The 22,039-nt window shown below is 43.8% G+C and overlaps 1 protein-coding gene across 1 annotated transcript in view; it reads right to left on the reverse strand.

The window, feature by feature from the left end:
* Nucleotides 1-22,039, reverse strand: part of pitpnm3 (PITPNM family member 3) — a 108,948-nt gene that overhangs the window by 24,690 nt on the left and 62,219 nt on the right. The window contains exons 6-11 of the mRNA XM_079514475.1: nt 20,927-21,116; nt 17,876-17,998; nt 13,772-13,959; nt 10,274-10,431; nt 4,458-4,628; nt 194-406 (exon numbers count right to left, since the gene is read on the reverse strand). Coding sequence (XP_079370601.1) covers nt 194-406; nt 4,458-4,628; nt 10,274-10,431; nt 13,772-13,959; nt 17,876-17,998; nt 20,927-21,116 — 1,043 coding nt within the window. The remainder of the gene's footprint in view (nt 1-193; nt 407-4,457; nt 4,629-10,273; nt 10,432-13,771; nt 13,960-17,875; nt 17,999-20,926; nt 21,117-22,039) is intronic.

Here is a 22,039-nt window from a genome sequence, read left to right on the forward strand (position 1 = left end):
CATTATCACCCGTCACAATAGCTGATAATGACATACTGAAACAGTGAGTATGTGGAAAATGTCCATACTGGGCCCATTGCATGGTCCTGATGACGGTTGATTTTGCATATTCTATGCACTGAAACAGTCGAATGGGGTGAGACAATAAGCCGAAGAATTAGAACCAGTTATATTGTTCTCTGCTCCTACTCACTGTCGGCAATGGTGCTGCCCAGCTGACTCACAGAGCACAGCAACGTTTCACTGTCCACACTGGTCAAGCTGGCCCTGCGACCACCTACCACCTCCTCTACTCCCTCTGGCCCTCCACCAAGCTCTGTCTCAGAGGGGGTTTGGGGCATCGGAACCCCAGGGGTGCTGCTCCCACTATCCAAGAACACATCCGTGTGATTCTGGATACTGTCCGCTAGACACATGGAGAGGGAAAGACAGATGAAGGATGTGGCAGGGTTACTATAGCTAACTAAAACTTGGAAATGCTTAAAAAAAAGGTTAAATGAACAATGATATACTAACTCAAACTAATAAAAAGAATGAAAATTAAATAGAATTGCATGTAAAATCAACTTCGTTTCGGTATTTCCTGATGTTCACCTGATGTCGCATACATTCTTGCATCCTACCGTTATCAGCATCTCTAATCAATGTTTCCTAAAACGTAATCAAAACTAAACTAAAACTGCTCATTAAGACACCAAACAAATGCCTTTTTGTAAACAATACGGCCCTGCGGCTGCTCCGCTTGTCTACAACAGAAAAACAGGTGGCAGACAAAGCCTGAGTCCGTGTGAGCGTGCGTGTGAGCGTGCGTGTGAGTGTGGGTGTGTCGTGGGGGGGAAATGTTTTGATGACTTGGCAATTAATTATCCTAACTGCATCCTTTAAATCAATGCTGTTTTGTCTAACAAGATTGCTTGATGCTGTGCATTGACTTGCTTTGTGTTTCTCAAAGAAAACAATGACTGCTATAATCATTTTGGCTGTTCTGGGGTATAAGGCATGTATAAACACAATAGGACCTTAATGTATCATATACTGTACCTACAGTATAGCACAAGATCTCAATGACATACTGTATACCAGTGGCGTGCACAGACATTTAGAGGGGCAGGTGCTCAAGTGAAAAAGGGCACCTTGTGCAGCGCGTGGAACCGGCCGGTTGCCTTAATAGTGTGAGATTTATAGATTTTTTCAAAAGGGCACATTTGTTCAGTGCTCTAGCAACCCCTACTGTCTATCTGTGCACGCCACTGCTGTATACTCATTAGTGTTGCACGGGTCGGCTTTTTTGCATAACCCGCCTGTCCCGTCCCGCCACAGGAGCCAGCCCGCACCAACCTGCCCCGCAAAACAATATATTAATCAACAACCCGCCCGCCCGCAAAAAAACGCTATTAATATTAAGTTTCGCATCGAATGCATAATCGCATAATAGCCGCTCTACAAGCTCACAACGCGTCTATTAAGAAAGATTTAACGCAGATGCGCTGATGACGCCGGCCAGGTTCAGACTCAGAGCCTCAGAGGGGCGAGAGCCGAGAGGGGAATTGTTTTAACATGCGGTTCAGGATGGAGAGGACACTTTTCTCAGACGGTCAAAAAGGCAGGGGCTAAGCCCCCTTTCATAAGGACAAGATGAGCAACAGCACAAGCTGATGATTTCAGCAGGAGGAGTAGGACTAGGAGAGCAGGTACCGGAATGCTTTTTTTCCTTATTTTTTGGGGAAGGGGGGGGGGGGGGTTGACCCACCCCGCCCGCTGCGCGATAATTGCGCTGAAAATCTTGAACCATCCGCCCGCCCTGTGGGACAACCCGTGGGACCTGCAGGCAACGGGCCGGCCCACGTACCACTAATAGTCATTATGTACAGTAATTCACAATGGCTTATCTAGCCTCTTGTTACATAAGTGATCATTTGACATTGGCTGTGTTTCGTTCTTGTGAAACCACTCAAACGAATCACCTCTCAGTATAGAGGGTATGCGCGTGATGCGGGAATGCCTACTGTATGAGTGCCAAAAAAACTACTTTATGGCCTTGACAGCCCATACATACAATTCATCCAATCTGATTGCATTAAACAACGTTAAACTCACTTTGCCACTCGATTTGCCACTCACTTTATGCATGCACATACCCTCCATACTGAGCTCCTGCTGAAAAAATACCCCATTAAACACAGGCCACATACACTACACACGTCTGTCTGTCTGTCTGTCTGTCTGTCTGTCTGTCTGTCTGTCTGTCTGTCTGTCTGTCTGTCTGCCTGCCTGCCTGCCTGCCTGCCTGCCTGCCTGCCTGCCTGCCTGCCTGCGTGCGTGCGTGCGTGCGTGCGTGCGTGCGTGCGTGCGTGCGTGCGTGCGTGCGTGCGTGCGTGCGTGCGTATATTATTCCACAGCTTGCATCATTAAGCAGTCTGGTTTTGACACATTAACCCTTCATCTGCTGCCAGTGACCTTTACGTTAGCCGTTTAAATAAAACAGCATCAGACCCTCCCACATGACTATCAGTCATCAGCAGCAGAATACTGATTTACAGTAAGACCACTTTCCCTGGGATGAGGCAGTGTCAGGTGTGACTAGTATTCATGTTCTTTATTTGTGTGGGAGGATAGGAGGATAAGGTGTCATATATGAATCCTCTATTCATATTGAATAGAGCATATTGAGCCAATGTGTGCTGCTGTAACCACAAGTATCATGATTTGAGTTTACATTTGTTAGCTTCTTCTGTTCCCTGAGAGAGAGAGAGAGAGAGAGAGAGAGAGAGAGAGAGAGAGAGAGAGAATCCAGACCAGAGATTCAGGTTGTAGAAGTGGTGAGCTGGATCAGCCGGGTTAGATGTTGCTAGGTGGCAGAAATAGCACACACACTCATGTGGAAAATAAAGTACATGAGAGTGAATAAACTGATGAAATTGCCTGAATGTACAGAGAAAGGCAGGATAATTGTATAAGGCGTGGGAGGATTGTAGTTCACAAAGATATTGCATCTTCTCTCAGTCTCTCTCTGTCTCCCTTTGTATCTCCAGATTGTAACACACAGAAGAGAAGTGTCGTTGAGTTCACAGTCCACAGTCACACATGTTCTAATCTCAATGTGTCTATATCGTCGCTGTCCGGTGGAAACCAGCTTGTATGTCACAAATTAAAACATAATCAGTATTCCAATGGATCCAATGTACTGCAGTTATTATTTAGTCACAAGTCACAAGCCTGGCAGCGGTGGCCGAACGGATTGCGGAGCGGTCTTGATACCGGAAGGTCGCCAGTTTGAATCAGCAGTCCGACACGTTAAAAATTACCACCGCTGAAGTGCCCTTGAGCAAGGCATTGAACCACTACCATGAAATGTTCTATGAGCAGGGCCTGGCTGGAAACAAGTTCTTGAGCTTAGCCCAGATACCCTGGGTAAATATAGTAACTTTGCTTTGTTAAAACCTTTTGATACTTAAATATGTATAAACCCAGAAAGTCATAAGAAGAAACATAAAAGGTTTAAATATGAACATACAAGGTTTCTGCCCGACACTGAGCAATGATACACTCAGCGTAATGGCTAATACAGTACACACTCCAACGTACGACCGCAAGGACAATGCCCAAGGCTAGAATCAATACATCTAGTGGAGGAACAAAAGGGCTTCCTCAGTCTCTATATTGGTATGTTTGATCATATAATGAAAGCTAGACAGTTGCTTAGATATTGATTCAGTAAGCCACTCCCTATAGGAAACTGATTTGATTGCCTCTCTGTACTGTACTTTCATAATAACTAATTACCACATTGCAGAGCCAAAGCAAAGTCTATCTGAGAACCCATCGGCAAATAAAGCCCTCTTTTAGTCAACAGTCCGTCTTGAGAGACTAGGTTTATGCTGAAATGAAAGGCGGTTAGCAAGAGCTTTATTACTCCTTGTCCTACTTTCCAAGTGTTAGTTCTATGAGAGAGAGATACTGTAGGCAGTGGAACCAGGCATTGCATCCCAACTGCTGAGAGTGAGTCTCAACCTAAAAGCAGGCTAAAACATGCATTAAATAAATCAGCAGCTCATTATCCATAATCCTGACCCCAGGGGGATTACACTAGTGCTGTGCCCTTATCCAGCCCACTAATATCTCAGACTTTTCGCCTGATCCTCACAAAGGTGTCAGGCTAAAGGCACTACAGTATAACACTTGACATTGAGTGTAATTACATTCATACTTCGATGGATTTCAAAGCGCCTGCACCCAGCCTGCACATGCCTTCACCAAATGATGCACAGTACAGTATATGCACGTTCGTGCCCCTGAACACTAAAATCACAATTCAGCCCCAATTCCCAAAATGTTTGAGCCCAACTTTGAAATGATAAATCTAAAAGGGTTATTCACGTATGGCAATATGATATTACAGGAGAATCAAATGAAAGTGCTGTTGAACATTATTTCCCACGGTGAGTGGCTTCTCTCACCTATGAGTGTAGAGCGACCATCCCCCAATGGGTAGCGCTGATAACGTGGCACAGGCAAAGGGGCCAGCCTGTGGAACAGCGGCTGCAGGAGAGGCTCCAGTCTGGAGGCCGATGGGTCCGAAGGATAGAACAGATTGAAGATCTGGGAGCAGGCTGGATGGAGTTGACTCACTGAGGTTCAGAAAGCAAAATGGACAGTGCCAGCCATTAGATAAAGGCAGTGTGGTAGCGGTATTTGGTAGTTGTCTCAGATGAACAGCAGGAACAGCAGTAATTGCATGAGGCTGTCAATATCAGTGTCTACAACGGCAGTAATTATGCTTAGCAACAGATGCTTAATGCTTACTGTATGAACGCTACTGAACCAAATTGGCCTTCAGGGATCAATAGTTTCTACTGCATCAAATGCTGGGAATTTTGAAGGCTCGGAGAGGAAGGGAGTGATAATCTGTTGGAGTGAACTAGTGAAATGGGGAAACGGGGCACACAGCTGAAAGATTAAGCCAAGCTATGACATGTTGAGTGGTTGGTATGTTGCTCACATTGACTCATAGTACAGGGTGAGCTCAAGGCTTGTGTGGGCCTAAAGCTGAATTTAATTTAGCCCCAAGCTTTCTCTCAACTGGCAGTGAGAGAGAGAGAGAGAGAGAGAGAGAGAGAGAGAGAGAGAGAGAGAGAGAGAGAGAGAGAAGATGTTTCTTATTAAGACCTGAGTCATTTTAATTTTTCTAATTTCATTCCGACTGGCTATGCCTATGACTGCCTTCCGAAGTTTGCGGGCCCAGTGTAGGCAACCCAACCTGGCTGAGACTTTTCTGTCTTTCTGTATCTTATTGTGGCTTTATTTGGAGTTGAGCGTCTGCACTGCTGGACAATACAGTACATCAATCTATATTTTTGAGCGGTGCTAGTTTCAATCGGCCTTTTTTGTCCTACACAAACATTAAATTCCCATTGACAATGAATGGATGATGTACGATGATAAGAGCGCCCCTCACTTCACAGTTCACACTGGTGTGATTTTTATTTACAGCAGGTAATCACTGTTAAAACACTGAATATGTGGGATAGATTGAGGGGCGCTAGCCCCTCCTATACAAGATTCAACATTCAAGATTCAAGACTTTATTGCCATGTCAACAGAGTTGATTGGAATTTGTACACTAAAAACAGACATACAAAAGGACACATATTCACATCAGATATTCAGACAGTAGAAGAGTAATTCAAAGAACAAGATTCTTGGGCAGAATCTCCTCCTATGTTAACAAGACGGCTCTCAGGACACTAGCTGGAGCCCTTATTCAGCCCTTATTTGACTATGCATGCACCTCCTGGTTTTCCAACATCTCAATGTCACAAAGAAATAAGCTCCAGACATCCCAAAACAAATTAATCAGACTTTTGCTAGGACTAGGGCCCATGACCCACCTCTGTGCAACACAATGTGATAGCATAGGCTGGCTCACTGTTGAAGACAGAGTTAATCAACTAAAAATGGGACTAGCATTCAAGATAATAAATGCAACTCTGCCATCAATACCCCAGGGCCTATTTACTTGACTGATTACCTCAAAAAGGTGAGCAACTCCCACAGCCATAATACTAGAGGGAGCGTAAATAATGATCTGGTGCCACCCATTTTCAGAACAAATCTGGGTAAATTCACATTTCACAGCACTGCCACTCAAGTGTGGAATGCCTTGCCCCCTTCCCTCAAAACAAGCAGATCACTGGTTTCCTTTAAAAAGGGTCTGAAAACTCACCTGCCACTGTCATCAGGTCAAAGGGAGAGAAGGTGATTGGCTCCCCCCTCCCCCCTTTATGTTTATTAATGTATTTCTATTCCAACCTGTACATGTAGATTTAATGTGTTTGAGAAACGTATTGTTTGTTGTCACTGTTGTGACATGTTGTGAATGAATGCATAGGACCCAAATGGAAACAAGACCGCAAGGTCTTTCTTCGGTGCTGTCCTTTTGGACCAATGCTGTGCTTGACTGTACCCTGTACTGTTTGCATTTTTTTTGTCTAATAAAATTATCAATCAATCAAAAAAAAAAAGAAAAAGATACAAAAGTACAAACATCATATGAGAGGGACCAATAAATAAGAAGAGTGCAAAACGTTATAATTCATGTTGAATAAATAGCAGTTCATCGCGTTCTTACAAAGCAGCTTCACGCTGTAAAGTGCGAGTGAAAAGAGGGTCAACATTCAGGAGGCGCACAGCCTCGGGATTAGTGCTATTCTGAAAGCGGGAGGTATTGCACTTTAGAGACCGGAGTCTCTTACCTGAGGGCAGGGGAGCAAAAAGAGAGCTGGCAGGGTGGGAGGGGTCGGCGATCACCTTCTGCATCCTACGTTTGGTGCGAGTGGAGTAGATAGAGGAGACAGATGGGAGGTCGAGGCCAATGATTTTTTACGCTGTGCGTACCACCCTTTCCAGCTGTTTCCTCTCTATAGGGCAGTATTATGCGTGTCTTAAGTACCAGGTCTTATTACTTAACTTAAGACCTGGAGGCGTGATCAATGCCATTTGGCCACTCAGAATAGCCAAATGGCATTAAGTTAAGTCATAAGACCTGGTACTTAAGACACGCATAATACTGCCCTAAGACTGTTGTGTTTCCATACCACACTGTTAGTGACTGAGAAGACGAGGACACTCTCCACAGTGGCTCTATAGAAGTGAACCAACGCCTCCCCAGTCACACCATACTTCTAGATAGAGTGCCACAATTTTTGTATTTTTCCAGTTTTTCATGTGTCTATGAGGTGACAGTACTTCATTAGACACCCTGGAGTCGTTTTTATGTGCAATGGTGTATTCACTTTGTATTTAGGGTTTCTTCCTGGAGGCTGAACCCTTGACAGTCAAACGGGCCAATGAAATAAACAGTAATATAGTGACATGATACTATCAGCCCCTCCCCTAACCCCTCCCCCTTTATCATACAACTACAACTGTGGGTGCGGCTTCAGTTCAGGTGGATCACCACCCATCACCACCCACCAGGCAAACCAGGCATACTTAATGAACTGGTGGGCGTGTCCACATAAAAGCATGATTTTAACAAATACTGTACACTTATTGGAAAAAGTTCTACCTCCTTATATTACAATAATACCTGATGATCATGTTTTAGGGTGGAAAAAAATCGTGGCACTCCATCTTTAAGCGACGCAGGAAGTGAATCCTCTGGTGGGCTTTACTCAGGATGTTACTAGTGTTAACTTCCCATTTCAGGGAGCAGCATATAGTGGTGCCAAGGAATTTAAAACTGTCGACCCTTTCAACAGGCTGGTCACCAATAACCAGGGATGGGGGCATAATCTCGCTTTTCCGGAAATTAAATTAAATTTCTTTGGTTTTAGCCAGGTTTAGAATAAGGTTATTCGAAGTGCACCAATCTACGAGGGATGCCACTTCGGCCCTGTAGGGTGATTCGTCACCATTTTTGAGTGGTGCAAACCACTCCAACAACCAGCTTTGTCTGTATCTATGTGTCTATGTATGTGTGTACCTGTACGTGGGACCCAAATAAATGAGCATGGTTACTATGGTCACTGACATTACGTCAGACCACAGCTGATCAGGCTATATAAGACCTTGCACCACTCAGTTCACACAGGTGTGATTTTTAATATAACCGACGACAGTTGTGTCATCTGCATATTTAAAAAACGAACAAACTGAGAATGTGAAATAAAGTCATTGGTATAAAGTACACAGGTTTAATGTTTGTCTTTAGTTCAAAGTTTGTTTAGTAAACGCATTGACAACTAGAAAAAGTGCCCTTCTGGGCACAGGTCTCCACCAGGAGGATAAGACTGTGTGAGATGTTTGTCAAAATGTTTAGGAGTAATATAATCATGTTTGCCTTTGATGGCAATTGGATGATTTGAGGCATTTTGTTCCAAAAATGTGTTTAGCAAAAATCAACCTGTTGGTGGCGCTATAACAGACCAATGTGAAAAGGGTGGGATATATTCCTCAGCCTAGTAAGAACATGTGTGAAAGATTTCACGTAAATTGCATGCTGCGTTCATGATTTGAGGCTTTTGTTCAAAACGGGGCAATCTTGCAAACTGTGAAAGCCAATTATAGCCAATTAGGATGGAATATGAAATATCGGACAGATCCGACTTGAGCACATGACCATAGAGATACTGTGTAACGATTTGCGAGATCTTTGGACAGAATCTGGAGGAGTAATATCAAAAAATGTGTTTTACAAAAGTCGGCCTCCTGGTGGCGCTATAAAAGGCAGATGCGGAAAATGCAGGTCAAAGGTTTGTCCTTGGCCTCTGGGAGTGTGCATGCAACGTTTCACGCAGATCGGTGCAGTTTTAGCTAAAAAATGTGAAAAGCTGCCTCATGGTGGCGCTATAACAGGCCGTTCTGGAAAATGCGGGGCAGAGGTTCATCGTTGGCATCCAGGGAGTGTGTGTGCAAAGTTTGGCATCGACCGGGTTAACGGTGCCGGAGATTAGCTGGTAACGGACGGACGGACGGACGGACGGACGGACACACACACACGGACGGAGTGCAAAACATACTCTCTCCCCATGCCTTCGGCCTGGTGGAGACAATGAAGGGAAAACTTACGTCATAATGTGGCGTTTACGTCATATTGTCTCTTTATTGTTAATGGCGTTTAATGTTTGTGTTGGCACCGTTTGTTATATATCACCATTACATCACCTACCGGTAATCAACATAAGTTAGACTTTAATATATTAGCGCCCCTCACTTGTGATTTTTATTTTTGAGGGGCGCTAGCCCCTCCTACAGGTTTAATGTTTGTCTTTAGTTCAATGTTTGTTTTAAGAACGCCATTGACAATGAAGGAGGTTTAATGTTGGTCTTTAGTTCAATGTTTGTTTTAAAAACGCCATTGACAATGAAGGAGGTTTAATGTTTGTCTTTAGTTCAATGTTTGTTTTAAGAACGCCATTGACAATGAAGGGAAAATGTACGTCATCTTGTCCCTAACACAAACATTAAATGCCATTAACTTAACACAATTCCATCACCATTACATCACCTAATCATAGCAACATGAGTTAGACTTTAATATATTAGCGCCCCTCACTTCACACGGGTGTGATTTTTTAGACTTTAAAAATGAGATTACTATGCTTTTTACTAATACTTTTTGTCTGATTCTTAATGAATTTACATTCTTCGTTCATCTCCTGTTTTTCTGTGTAAATTTGGAAAAAGAATAAACATTGAGTCATAAAAAAATGGTAGAAACCTTTTCTAGGACACTTTGTTCGGACTGTCATCAATCAGGTCAGTGATACAGGATCACACTACACTTCTGCATTCAACATTCAGAATGCTGCAGTATGCACCTTTGTCACAGTCTACTTGTGACCATTCATATTCACTGTTTTTAGTGCTGGTCATTAATCACTGTAGGTACTGTGACAATTGTTTCTACTGTATGGTAAATGGTAAATGGTGCATTTATATAGCGCCTTTATCCAAGGCGCTTTACATAGATTGTTCATTACATTCACCCATTCACACACACATTCATACACCGATGGCGGCGGAAGCCATGCAAGGTACCAACCAGCACATCGGGAGCAATTTGGGGTTCAGTGTCTTGCCCAAGGACACTTCGACATGTAGACAGGAGGAGCCGGGATTCGAACCGCCGACCCATGGATCATTGGACGACCTGCTCTACCTCCTGAGCCACAGCCGCCCTGTATGTGTGCATTTGCAGGCACTCGTGCATGTGTGTAACTATATAAATCTTGTACATACTGTATGTCTGTTTGTCTCTTGTATTCCTTACCCTGGACAGCAGGCAACACAGTGCATCTCATGGCGAGAACCAGTCCTAGAGGACAGCCCAGCAGAAAGCAGCTTGACACTTCAAAATCCAAACGACCAGGGTTCAACTCCAGACTGGTACTGCTGCCTGGTCGCACATCCACGCTCTCTTTCATTAAACTGGGGAAATACACATAAATACACAATAATAATAAAGTTAGCTCAATTTGGAAATAAGAGACAATAAGAAAAGTAAAACTGAGAATCATACGAGATCCAAAATGTACATAATGTGATTTAGGGAAGCATGTGTTCAGCTCTTTATGTGAGGTCTCAGCTACAATTTAGGTTTGCTTGAGGGTAGAGACCAGCCGATTTGGCCTGATGAGTTTTATCTGACCTATATCCAACACCAACATTTACCCACTAAATCCTGCACAGGGCATGATTATGATGATGTTGTAGCACAGGAACAAAGCTATAATCAATAGTGTTTTGATTGCCATACTTTAGTTTTTTTTCACACACACACACACACACACACACACACACACACACACACACACACACACACACACACACACACACACACACACACACACACACACACACACACACACACAGGGAGGAGGGCTTGTACAGTACAGTACAGCACAGCACAGCACAGCACAGCACAGCACAGCACAGTACAGTACAGTACAGTACAGTACAGTACAGTACAGTACAGCACCACTCAGTTCAGATGGGTCTGATTTCTTTTCCTGCTATCCTGTCTTTCTCCCACCACTCCATCGACTTCCCTACACAAATCTATCCACTCCTCCTCGTAGGTGGACAAGGTGGTAGTAATGAGGGCTACTAATGATCCCTAGGTGTGCTGACAGCCAGGGTCGAGCTAGGTTTAACCGGAAACACTGGAGATAGGGCCAAAGTAGAGACAGAACAACAGAACAGAACTCATTTTGAGTGGGAGTGATTACTGGGAAACAAGGCCTATCGGTGAGCGGGGATTCCCCTTGGGAAAAATCCTTCACACAACCCCGTCTCAGTTTCACGAAGGGAATAACTGGTGAGGTGCATCACCGTGGACACAACATGTCTCACTGCAACTTGTTCGGGAAAAGGAGTTGCTTAGAATGAGTTAGCATAGCAGATGACCCACATCCCCCGGGGCGCAGACGTTGGTCCGACGTGCAACAGTCCGACACATGCACGAGTCCGACACGTGCGAGTCCGACACATGCGTGGCTGGTTAAGAGTCACCTGTGGCTCCTGACATGCGTTGCCGGTTACGACACATGCGTGGCCGGTTAAAACTCACCCATGGCTTCCCTGTTAGGTTAGGGTTAGGTTAGGGTTTCGGGTAGGGTGTCTGACTAATGCCTGTCGGACTCTTAGTACGTCGGAACAAACACATGCACCCCCATCCCCCTACCCTGCTATGTTCACCTGCGGAGCTCAGTCTAGTACAATTGTGGCTCAGGTCATTTGCAATCCAGTAAATACAGTCTGGCAGAGTCATCTTACTAGTTATAAATATTGAGGATAGCAGGAGCCAACAAAGTGACACATTTATCAAATCATAAATTATCATTGTCATTATCGATGCACTGCTGACAAATCAAATACATGTCACAGGATGTATTGCCTCATGGGAAACGAAAATACAACTACCGGTAATACAGCTTTGTGTAAGACTACCACCGTCCCACACACATACAGTACTTTCTCACACACATCATGTCCAGTGGACAAAAAGCTCTGCATCTGTCTTCCACCCTAATTCTGTTCCAATGTATATGTATAGTTTAACAGGGAGTTCTATCAAACATCCATGAGAAGAAGTGATGGTTAATTTGTTTGTGCATAGCAAGATGCGTGGCCAGCTGCAGCATCATTATTCCGACGGCGCGTTGGTCCGACTCGCCCCGTTACCCTGACCCTAACCGCACGCAAAGCCACCTTGTCAGACTAATGCGCTGTCGGAATTACGAGCAGATCCCGGCCAGCTGGGCTGCCATCTTGCCACACTAATTGAAGCCGTGTGCCCCGTTTATCCGTTCGCCTTTGTTCGTTTTCTCCTACCAAACCACACTGTTTGCACAAATCTCTCCATGCACAATACCTACTGCATGCCTGTCCAGACATAACGCACTATGTTGCATTCATGCAACTGTCTCACACACACACACACACACACACACACACACACACACACACACACACACACACACACACACACACACAGGGTGCAGCAGTACAGTACAGTACAGTATGGTACAGTACAGTATTGTACAGTACAGCACAGTACAATATGGTATAGCAGTCTGCTACAGTACAGTACAGCACAGTATGGTACAGTATGGCACAGTACAGTACAGCACAGTATGGTACATTATGGCACAGCACAGCACAGTATAGTAATGTACAGCACAGCACAGTACGGTACGGTACGGTACGGTACGGTACAATACAGTACAGTATGGTACAGAACAGTATGGTACAGTATTGTACATCACAGTACAGTACAGTCTGGTATAGTACAGTACAGCCTGATACAGTACAGCCTGCTACAGTACAGCATGGTACAGTACAGCATGGTACAGTACACTGGCCACCTGGATGGCATGGTGTGGTGCTAGAGTGAGACCGGCCTGTGGCCGGTCGAATTCTAGTAATTCTTAATTGGATGGTGAACATTGCTGTGCGGTCATGCTTTTTTGGCAATTGTTGGACTTACACCTGCATTCCTCCGGTCTTCCGGTCAAAGTTGTGTTTACTAAATTATGAATCTGTCACGGACATGGCCGTGTGTCTGTCTCTCCATTGTTTTTTTTCCTCTATTCATCCTGTGTCTTTCATGTTTGTCTCTCTGTTTGTGTGTTTTCCTTGCCTGTCAATCACTCACCTGGATCCTGCACACCTGCCATCCGTCATTTCTGCCAATGTGATAGGCTCCTAGTTGAACTTTTACATGTTACTTTTCTCTGTGTTCCTGTTCCTGCTTTTAATGCTTGTTTTGTCTCATGTGCCACAGAATCCCTGTCTGCCTGCGGCCTGCTTACCCATTCATCCCTGTTCCCTCTGCCAGCTACAGTACACTGCCTTCATCCCTGTTTCCTCTGCCAGCTACAGTACACTGCCTTGTCACTCTCCATTCCTGTCATTCCCTCTGCCGTACCAGCCATGTCCTCACCTCAACCTTTTCCACCAGCACCAGTCAATAAACCTGTTAAACCTCATCTGCTTACTGGTCTGTGCTTGGTCTGCTTTTGAACTGCACTTGGACAGAATCTCAAAAATGTATGAATAAATAAATAGTATATAACAAATATTAAAATTATTACATCCAAAAAACTGAACCTTTGATTGGCCATGAGAAAGTGATGTAGAAAATCACAGTACTCGGAAGCTTCCATGTGTGTAACTGCACACTTTAAAACACTGTGTGTGTGTGTGTGTGCGTGCGTGCGTGCGTGCGTGCGTGCGTGCGTGCGTGCGTGCGTGCGTGCGGTTGCACCTGGAGAAGAAACTGTGGTGCTGGCCAGTGGACGTGCTGTCTCCATCGTACGAGTCACTTTGCTTGCGGTTGAGAGATGGTCTTCCCTGACCATGTCCTTCATTTGGAGCGGAGATATCAATGTTGCTCTTACTTAGCCTCTTGGTAGAGCTCAGACCAGGGCTGTTATCCCCCAGAAGGCTTGGGTCCTGCATAAGAAAAGGACAGCATGACACATAGCCAATTTGGCTATACCTTAATTTCTCCGTCCTCGCATCTGATAGCCTCGTCACTTGGAGGTGGGCTAAGGCATGAGTAAGATGTGAGTGATGGAAGTTTGAGCCCTAATACTCTCTCTCACAACAGGCACAAACCTTCTCTGGTCCTGGTCCAACAGTATTACTACAATATAGTGCTAATGGCAGCAGTTCTAGTTTATTACATAAGACAGTTCTGTCAACGCTCAATGGGAGGGTGGATTGGAGCATGACAGGGTCAAGAGAGAGAGGGAGTGATGGACACTACAGTAGGGATCACTGAGCATTACTGGGTGTGTAACAGACACAAAAAGAGAAACAATTCAGATCAGAGAGGATGTGGTGGATAGCATACGTAGAACAGTGGTTTTCAAGCTTTTTGTGTCACGCAGCACTAATGTATGCATAACGAAAAAAGCCAATCTACAAGCTCATCTAATTTATTCAGTTCGTTATCATCAACATTTTATGTGTTAGGACACCACAATCTCTTCTTGATTTGGAATAATCCTTCACTTTCTCATGAAGTTCAGATGGATTAATCTAGCCTTTAGTACAGTATGGTGATTTCACTTTAAATGGTATATAAAAGTGGGACAGCTACAGTATACTGAGGAATAATGATTTCATGTACAAATATCACATAATAATTGTAGGAGCCAAAACGTACTGTTAGCCTATATGATTCTCACTTGGTTGGTGATGGGTGTGGGCACCGCATTGGCGCTTCACTATTGGTGGGAGCGTCTCTGTGGGTGGCCACAGATAGGCCACAGATAGGTGACAAATACAGGTATCTACCAGCTCACTCTAAGGATGCTTGAACTTGGAGGCAGGGTTATCAGCCATTACAATAATCTAACATCTAAAATGTGAATTCAAATGGCTACATGGCTCCTTGTACAACGAATAGCTATGTATAGCTATTTTTGAAAAGCCAGCCTATTCAGGGACTGTTGTTAATAATTCAAGTTGGGAATACATGCATGCCCCACCCGGTTACCTGTATATGTATTATATAATGAGTCGTGGTGCACAACCACGGATCCGACTGACTTTACTAGTGGGCACCGCACTCGGTCCTGAGCAATATGCATGGCGAGTTTGAAGTTGATTGGAGAGCATGTGATATCATAAAGCAATGTCCATTTATATATCAGTGCAGTCCATTTACACAAGCATGGTTTATATAACTGTGTGCGTGCCAGAAATACTGTGTGTGCCAGAATAGTCTCCATATATGAGCATGTTACGTTTGTTACACCCACCATCCACTCACAGGGCAATTGTAATATACTAGAGGTCGCGTGTGTGAGGAAACGGCTGTCTTCTCATTTGTGTCCACGCATGCGCTGTGTAACTGGAAAATTGTACGAATATCACGTAGGAGCACTAATAAGTATTTTACAATAAGTATTGCAAATTAATATAGTTTCATACAAATACAAAGTGTACGGTAAAGTTGCAGGCATGAAATTGAGTGTATTGGATGGCCCATGGCATGCATTATTATTTGTGCATAGTGGAATAATATTGCACTGCTGGTGTGCTAGAAGAAGGCACACAGATAAACAACATTTGTGATGTCCACCCACCCACAGGGTTCACCAATTAGTTTTCCCCAAGGGCCAATTATGTGCTTCAGAAGAAACTGAAGTTGTTTTTGTTCACTCAAGAGATGTGAAGGAGATGCATATGAGCTATATATCCCATTAGAATGTATATTTACTTTATTGTACTGTGGAGCTAGCTAGCTATCAAATGTAGTAGACGGATCATGAGTTGTTTTGTGTTGTATTGTTGTGTTGGATGAATGTTGTATGTAAATGTATGTAATAATATGGAAGAAATGTTTTAATGATGATATGTTTAAGACCCCAGGAAGAATAGCTGCTGTGACTCACAATAAGCTAATGGGGATCTAATAAATAAATCAAAATCAAATGTCTAGGGTGCCATGGCGGGGGCCACAATGTTTAACGAGCGTTAACGAGGGGTGCCCTGGGCACAGGGCAGCTTGACACCTCAGTATTAATTGCCTACACCTGGCCTACAGCCAGGGCACCGCTCCATGGATTGGTCTATAATGACTTGCCCAAAATAAGGATGTGGAAGTGGATAAATTGATCTTGGCCCTTCTGTGTGTGGCTGTACCTGATGTGCGTCATCACCATGTTGTTGTTACTGGGCTCTTACCAGTGGTGGAAAGAGTATTACAATTTTTACTTAAGTAAAAGTATCAATACTGATGTAGAATTACTAAAGTTACACGAAAAAGACCAGAATTCAAAAAGTACAAATGTATTTGTATCAAAATGTACTTTAAGTATAAACATCTTTTGAAAATAGCAGAGCTCACAATGCGTTGCATTGTGACGCATATTGTGAGCTTGTTATTGTGATGTTATTGTGATTAATGTATTTTTTTTGTAATAATAATAAAAACCTACAAAGTGTTAAATAATTGTAATGGAATAAAAGTATGATACTTTCCTCTGAGATGTAGTGGAGTAGAAGTAAGTACTGAAAACTGGAAATACTCTACTAAAGTAAAAAATACCTCAAAATTTTACTTAAGTACTCCCCGGACCACTTGAAGGGATTCCAGGTGGTCCCCAGCTAAAAGATGGAGAGTTGGTGACCATGACCTTATTAGATCTTTAACTCTTGTGAGTTTAAAATGAAACCAAATGGACCTGTACGGGTCCATTTGGTTTCATTTTACGCTCTCAAGAGTTAAATTATTGTTAAACATCTGCATTACTTAGTTAATTTAATGAGCCTACACAATTAGAGATTAGAATAAATGTTTTTTTGATCAATGTTTTGCCTGTTGAATTGTGGACAAAATCTTATACGACAACAAACAACTAAATATTATTTTGGGGGGTTTTGGGTCTGAGAGGCTAAATCTCGTCAAATCATGGTCCGTGGCTAAAATGCCAAATAAAGAATGGACCTCGATATGAAAAGGGTTGAAAAGCATTGGTTTACAGTTTACACCACTGGCTCTTACCTTCAAGCTCTCAGTACTATGGTTTACACCACTGGCTCTTACCTTCAAGCTCTCAGTACTATGGTTTACACCACTGGCTCTTACCTTCAAGCTCTCAGTACTATGGTTTACACCACTGGCTCTTACCTTCAAGCTCGCAGTACCATTGGTTTACACCACTGGCTCTTACCTTCAAGCTCTCAGTACTATGGTTTACACCACTGGCTCTTACCTTCAAGCTCGCAGTACCATTGGTTTACACCACTGGATCTTACCTTCAAGCTCTCAGTACTATGGTTTACACCACTGGATCTTACCTTCAAGCTCTCAGTACTATTGGTTTACACCACTGGCTCTTACCTTCAAGCTCTCAGTACTATGGTTTTACACCACTGGCTCTTACCTTCAAGCTCTCAGTACCATTGGTTTACACCACTGGCTCTTACCTTCAAGCTCTCAGTACTATGGTTTACACCACTGGCTCTTACCTTCAAGCTCTCAGTACTATGGTTTACACCACTGGCTCTTACCTTCAAGCTCTCAGTACTATGGTTTACACCACTGGCTCTTACCTTCAAGCTCTCAGTACTATGGTTTACACCACTGGCTCTTACCTTCAAGCTCTCAGTACCATTGGTTTACACCACTGGCTCTTACCTTCAAGCTCTCAGTACTATGGTTTACACCACTGCAGGCTCTTACCTTCAAGCTCTCAGTACCATTGGTTTACACCACTGGCTCTTACCTTCAAGCTCTCAGTACTATGGTTTACACCACTGGCTCTTACCTTCAAGCTCTCAGTACCATTGGTTTACACCACTGGCTCTTACCTTCAAGCTCTCAGTACCATTGGTTTACACCACTGGCTCTTACCTTCAAGCTCTCAGTACTATTGTTCCTGCTGCTGCTGTCTGGGCTTTCAGGCCTCTGGCAGCTGCTGAAACACAGGGCATCAAAACACAGCACCCCGCCGACACAGTCCCCCATGAGGCACACCTGGGCGGAAAAAACACACAAAGATATGCATGGAGAAATGCACGTCAAAGACATATCGCACACGCACGCACGCACGCACGCACGCACGCACGCACGCACGCACGCACTCACGCACTCACGTACGCACGCACTCTGCCAACCAATGAAGCTGAGTCCATACATGGAGGTGACTGGATCATCATCTGGCCTGCTCCATATATGGAGGTCAAGTCCGCATCAACCCAAAGAATTATGACTCATGCACCCTGGGTCACGTGTTAGATGTTGGCCATGCCCCCGGCATCATCTGGCTTGACTGACTGTGCCCCAGGACCCGCATTGACTGCCTGTGGCCTGACCTTTGGTGTGGGCAATCTGGCAAGTTTTGCTCGGTTGAGGCTTTTCTCAGCCTGGTGCGTGCCGACTAGCACCTGGGTGTCCTTCAGTGCTTCTCGCCCTCAGGGCGTCTTACCAGTAATAAGTTGTTATTCACAACATCATTAAGTCTTATGTGCACATTTTAATGGTAATTGCTAGTCTCTATGTTTAATATTTTGGAAAATATAGCAAATGTTGACCTTCAAAAAAACGGAAATCAGTCAAATGTGGCCTATTTTTTTAATAATTCCTCTGTATGCCAACTTTTGCAGTTCTAATTGACATTCTTCTGCATTACAATGTTTTATTTAAGTCAGTTCCAATCAATTCCAGGCTTCCAATCAATTCCAAGTTTTCATATAAAAGTGGTAGTAACAGGCAGAAAGCTTGCTACCAGGGCTTAAATGATACCATGGGCATGTGGGAACATACAAATTATCATTAGAATCTATTGCTTTTCATGAAATTCTGGACTCTGGCCCATGGCCTAAAGGTCGAACGAAAGAAGAGAAGCGTAAAATGGGAACTAAATGATTTGTTATTTACACTCAGAGTTCTATGTTAGGTAGTCATTGCAGTCATCCAGTCACTCAGAGTTCTATGTTAGGTAGTCATTGCAGTCATCCAGTCACTCAGAGTTCTATGTTAGGTAGTCATTGCAGTCATCCAGTCACTCAGAGTTCTATGTTAGGTAGTCATTGCAGTCATCCAGTCACTCAGAGTTCTATGTTAGGTAGTCATTGCAGTCATCCAGTCACTCAGAGTTCTATGTTAGGTCATTGCAGTCATCCAGTCACTCAGAGTTCTATGTTAGGTAGTCATTGCAGTCATCCAGTCACTCAGAGTTCTGTTAGGTAGTCATTGCAGTCATCCAGTCACTCAGAGTTCTATGTTAGGTAGTCATTGCAGTCATCCAGTCACTCAGAGTTCTGTTAGGTAGTCATTGCAGTCATCCAGTCACTCAGAGTTCTATGTTAGGTAGTCATTGCAGTCATCCAGTCACTCAGAGTTCTATGTTAGGTAGTCATTGCAGTCATCCAGTCACTCAGAGTTCTATGTTAGGTAGTCATTGCAGTCATCCAGTCACTCAGAGTTCTATGTTAGGTAGTCATTGCAGTCATCCAGTCACTCAGAGCTCTATGTTAGGTAGTCATTGCAGTCATCCAGTCACTCAGAGCTCTATGTTAGGTAGTCATTGCAGTCATCCAGTCACTCAGAGCTCTATGTTAGGTAGTCATTGCAGTCATCCAGTCACTCAGAGTTCTATGTTAGGTAGTCATCCAGTCACTCAGAGTTCTATGTTAGGTAGTCATTGCAGTCATCCAGTCACTCAGAGTTCTATGTTAGGTAGTCATTGCAGTCATCCAGTCACTCAGAGTTCTATGTTAGGTAGTCATTGCAGTCATCCAGTCACTCAGAGTTCTATGTTAGGTCATTGCAGTCATCCAGTCACTCAGAGTTCTATGTTAGGTAGTCATTGCAGTCATCCAGTCACTCAGAGTTCTATGTTAGGTAGTCATTGCAGTCATCCGGTCACTCAGAGTTCTATGTTAGGTAGTCATTGCAGTCATCCAGTCACTCAGAGTTCTATGTTAGGTAGTCATTGCAGTCATCCAGTCACTCAGAGTTCTATGTTAGGTAGTCATTGCAGTCATCCAGTCACTCAGAGTTCTATGTTAGGTAGTCATTGCAGTCATCCAGTCACTCAGAGCTCTATGTTAGGTAGTCATTGCAGTCATCCAGTCACTCAGAGTTCTATGTTAGGTAGTCATTGCAGTCATCCAGTCACTCAGAGTTCTATGTTAGGTAGTCATTGCAGTCATCCAGTCACTCAGAGTTCTATGTTAGGTAGTCATCCAGTCACTCAGAGTTCTATGTTAGGTAGTCATTGCAGTCATCCAGTCACTCAGAGTTCTATGTTAGGTAGTCATTGCAGTCATCCAGTCACTCAGAGTTCTATGTTAGGTAGTCATCCAGTCACTCAGAGTTCTATGTTAGGTAGTCATTGCAGTCATCCAGTCACTCAGAGTTCTATGTTAGGTCATTGCAGTCATCCAGTCACTCAGAGTTCTATGTTAGGTAGTCATTGCAGTCATCCAGTCACTCAGAGTTCTATGTTAGGTAGTCATTGCAGTCATCCAGTCACTCAGAGTTCTATGTTAGGTAGTCATCCAGTCACTCAGAGTTCTATGTTAGGTAGTCATTGCAGTCATCCAGTCACTCAGAGTTCTATGTTAGGTAGTCATTGCAGTCATCCAGTCACTCAGAGTTCTGTTAGGTAGTCATTGCAGTCACTCAGAGTTCTATGTTGGGTAGTCATTGCAGTCATCCAGTCACTCAGAGTTCTATGTTAGGTAGTCATTGCAGTCATCCGGGGACCTGAACTCTGACAACTTCCATACATTATACAGATCTCGTTCATTCTTTGTTTCAGTCTGCGATGAAGGTTGAAGTGACTATAGAGAAATGAAGTGTCCATGAGAGATTGGGGGAGATCTTCCTGTCCTCTTTTAATGACTCATCTACTTTGTGTCAGCAGTCTCTGTGGGCTATAATAGACAATGGACGCACCTGGCCCGTGAATCCCTGACCATCCTCTGATTGCAGGAAGCTGTGGTAGACCTGGTTTGCGCGGGCGATGACGGTTGCCACTGTATCGTGGTAGCGGGGGGAGACGATGGCGAGCAGCGGGAGGGCAGCCAGGGGCAAATGGTCCACACTGCTGGAAACACAACTCTCATCATAGCTGTATGGGTTCAGGCTGACAGGAGGCAGGAAGGAAGGAAGGAAGGAAGGAAGGAAGGAAGGAAGGAAGGAAGGAAGGAAGGAAGGAATTAAGGAAGGAAGGAAGGAAGGAAGGAAGGAAGGAAGGAAGGAAGGAAAAGGGGTTAAGGATAAAGAGCATTGTTCAGTGTTTATTCATAATGGTCATTCCTCTGACATTTCAAAGGAGATCATCATCAGCAGTTTGAAATGTCAACTGAAAGTAGTGAAAGGCTTCAAATTAAATTGCTTTGTAGAAGAAAATAAATAAACTCATGTAGCCTAGTTATGTGTTATCTGTGTAAAACATACATTTGAAAAGCCTCTGTTATACCACCCTGAATCCATTCAACTTAACTTATCCAATCTGTTCAAACCGGGCTACGCACACAGTAAAATCCTCAGTGTTCATTTAATACTCAGTATCCATTTACATTCAGTGTAACAAATAGAGCACCGAAGTCTGACGTCAATATCGGTAGAGGGCGCTAAGTCCACTGGTTCATGTACTTTTTATTTGCATTGTAATCCCCATAGGGGGATTTTAGATCGCCTCATATAAGAACTGTGTTTGAAAAATAAACAAATCATCCAGGCCGTTTCACTCATAATGGATATGTAGAATCAACTGACTGAGAGAAAACGCTATTGTTACTGCTCCTGAATTACATTTTCGCTAGAAACAGACTACATGGAATATGCCTGACTGACGGTCGTAAAATACAGAGACACATCCCCGACAATTTCGCAGAGACAGTTTGTTTATTTTTGGACCACAATTCTTATATGAGACGATTTTAAGATGAGCCCATGTTATTCTCCAATCTCCATAGAGAAATTACTTCCGTGAACCAGGGGATGAGTTATTGACTTCAGGACTTCGGCGCTCTATGGCTAAATAAACATCAATGAAGTGCGTGC

Source organism: Electrona antarctica, assembly GCF_951216825.1.
Source record: "Electrona antarctica genome assembly, chromosome: 11".
NCBI classification, from domain to species: domain Eukaryota; kingdom Metazoa; phylum Chordata; class Actinopteri; order Myctophiformes; family Myctophidae; genus Electrona; species Electrona antarctica.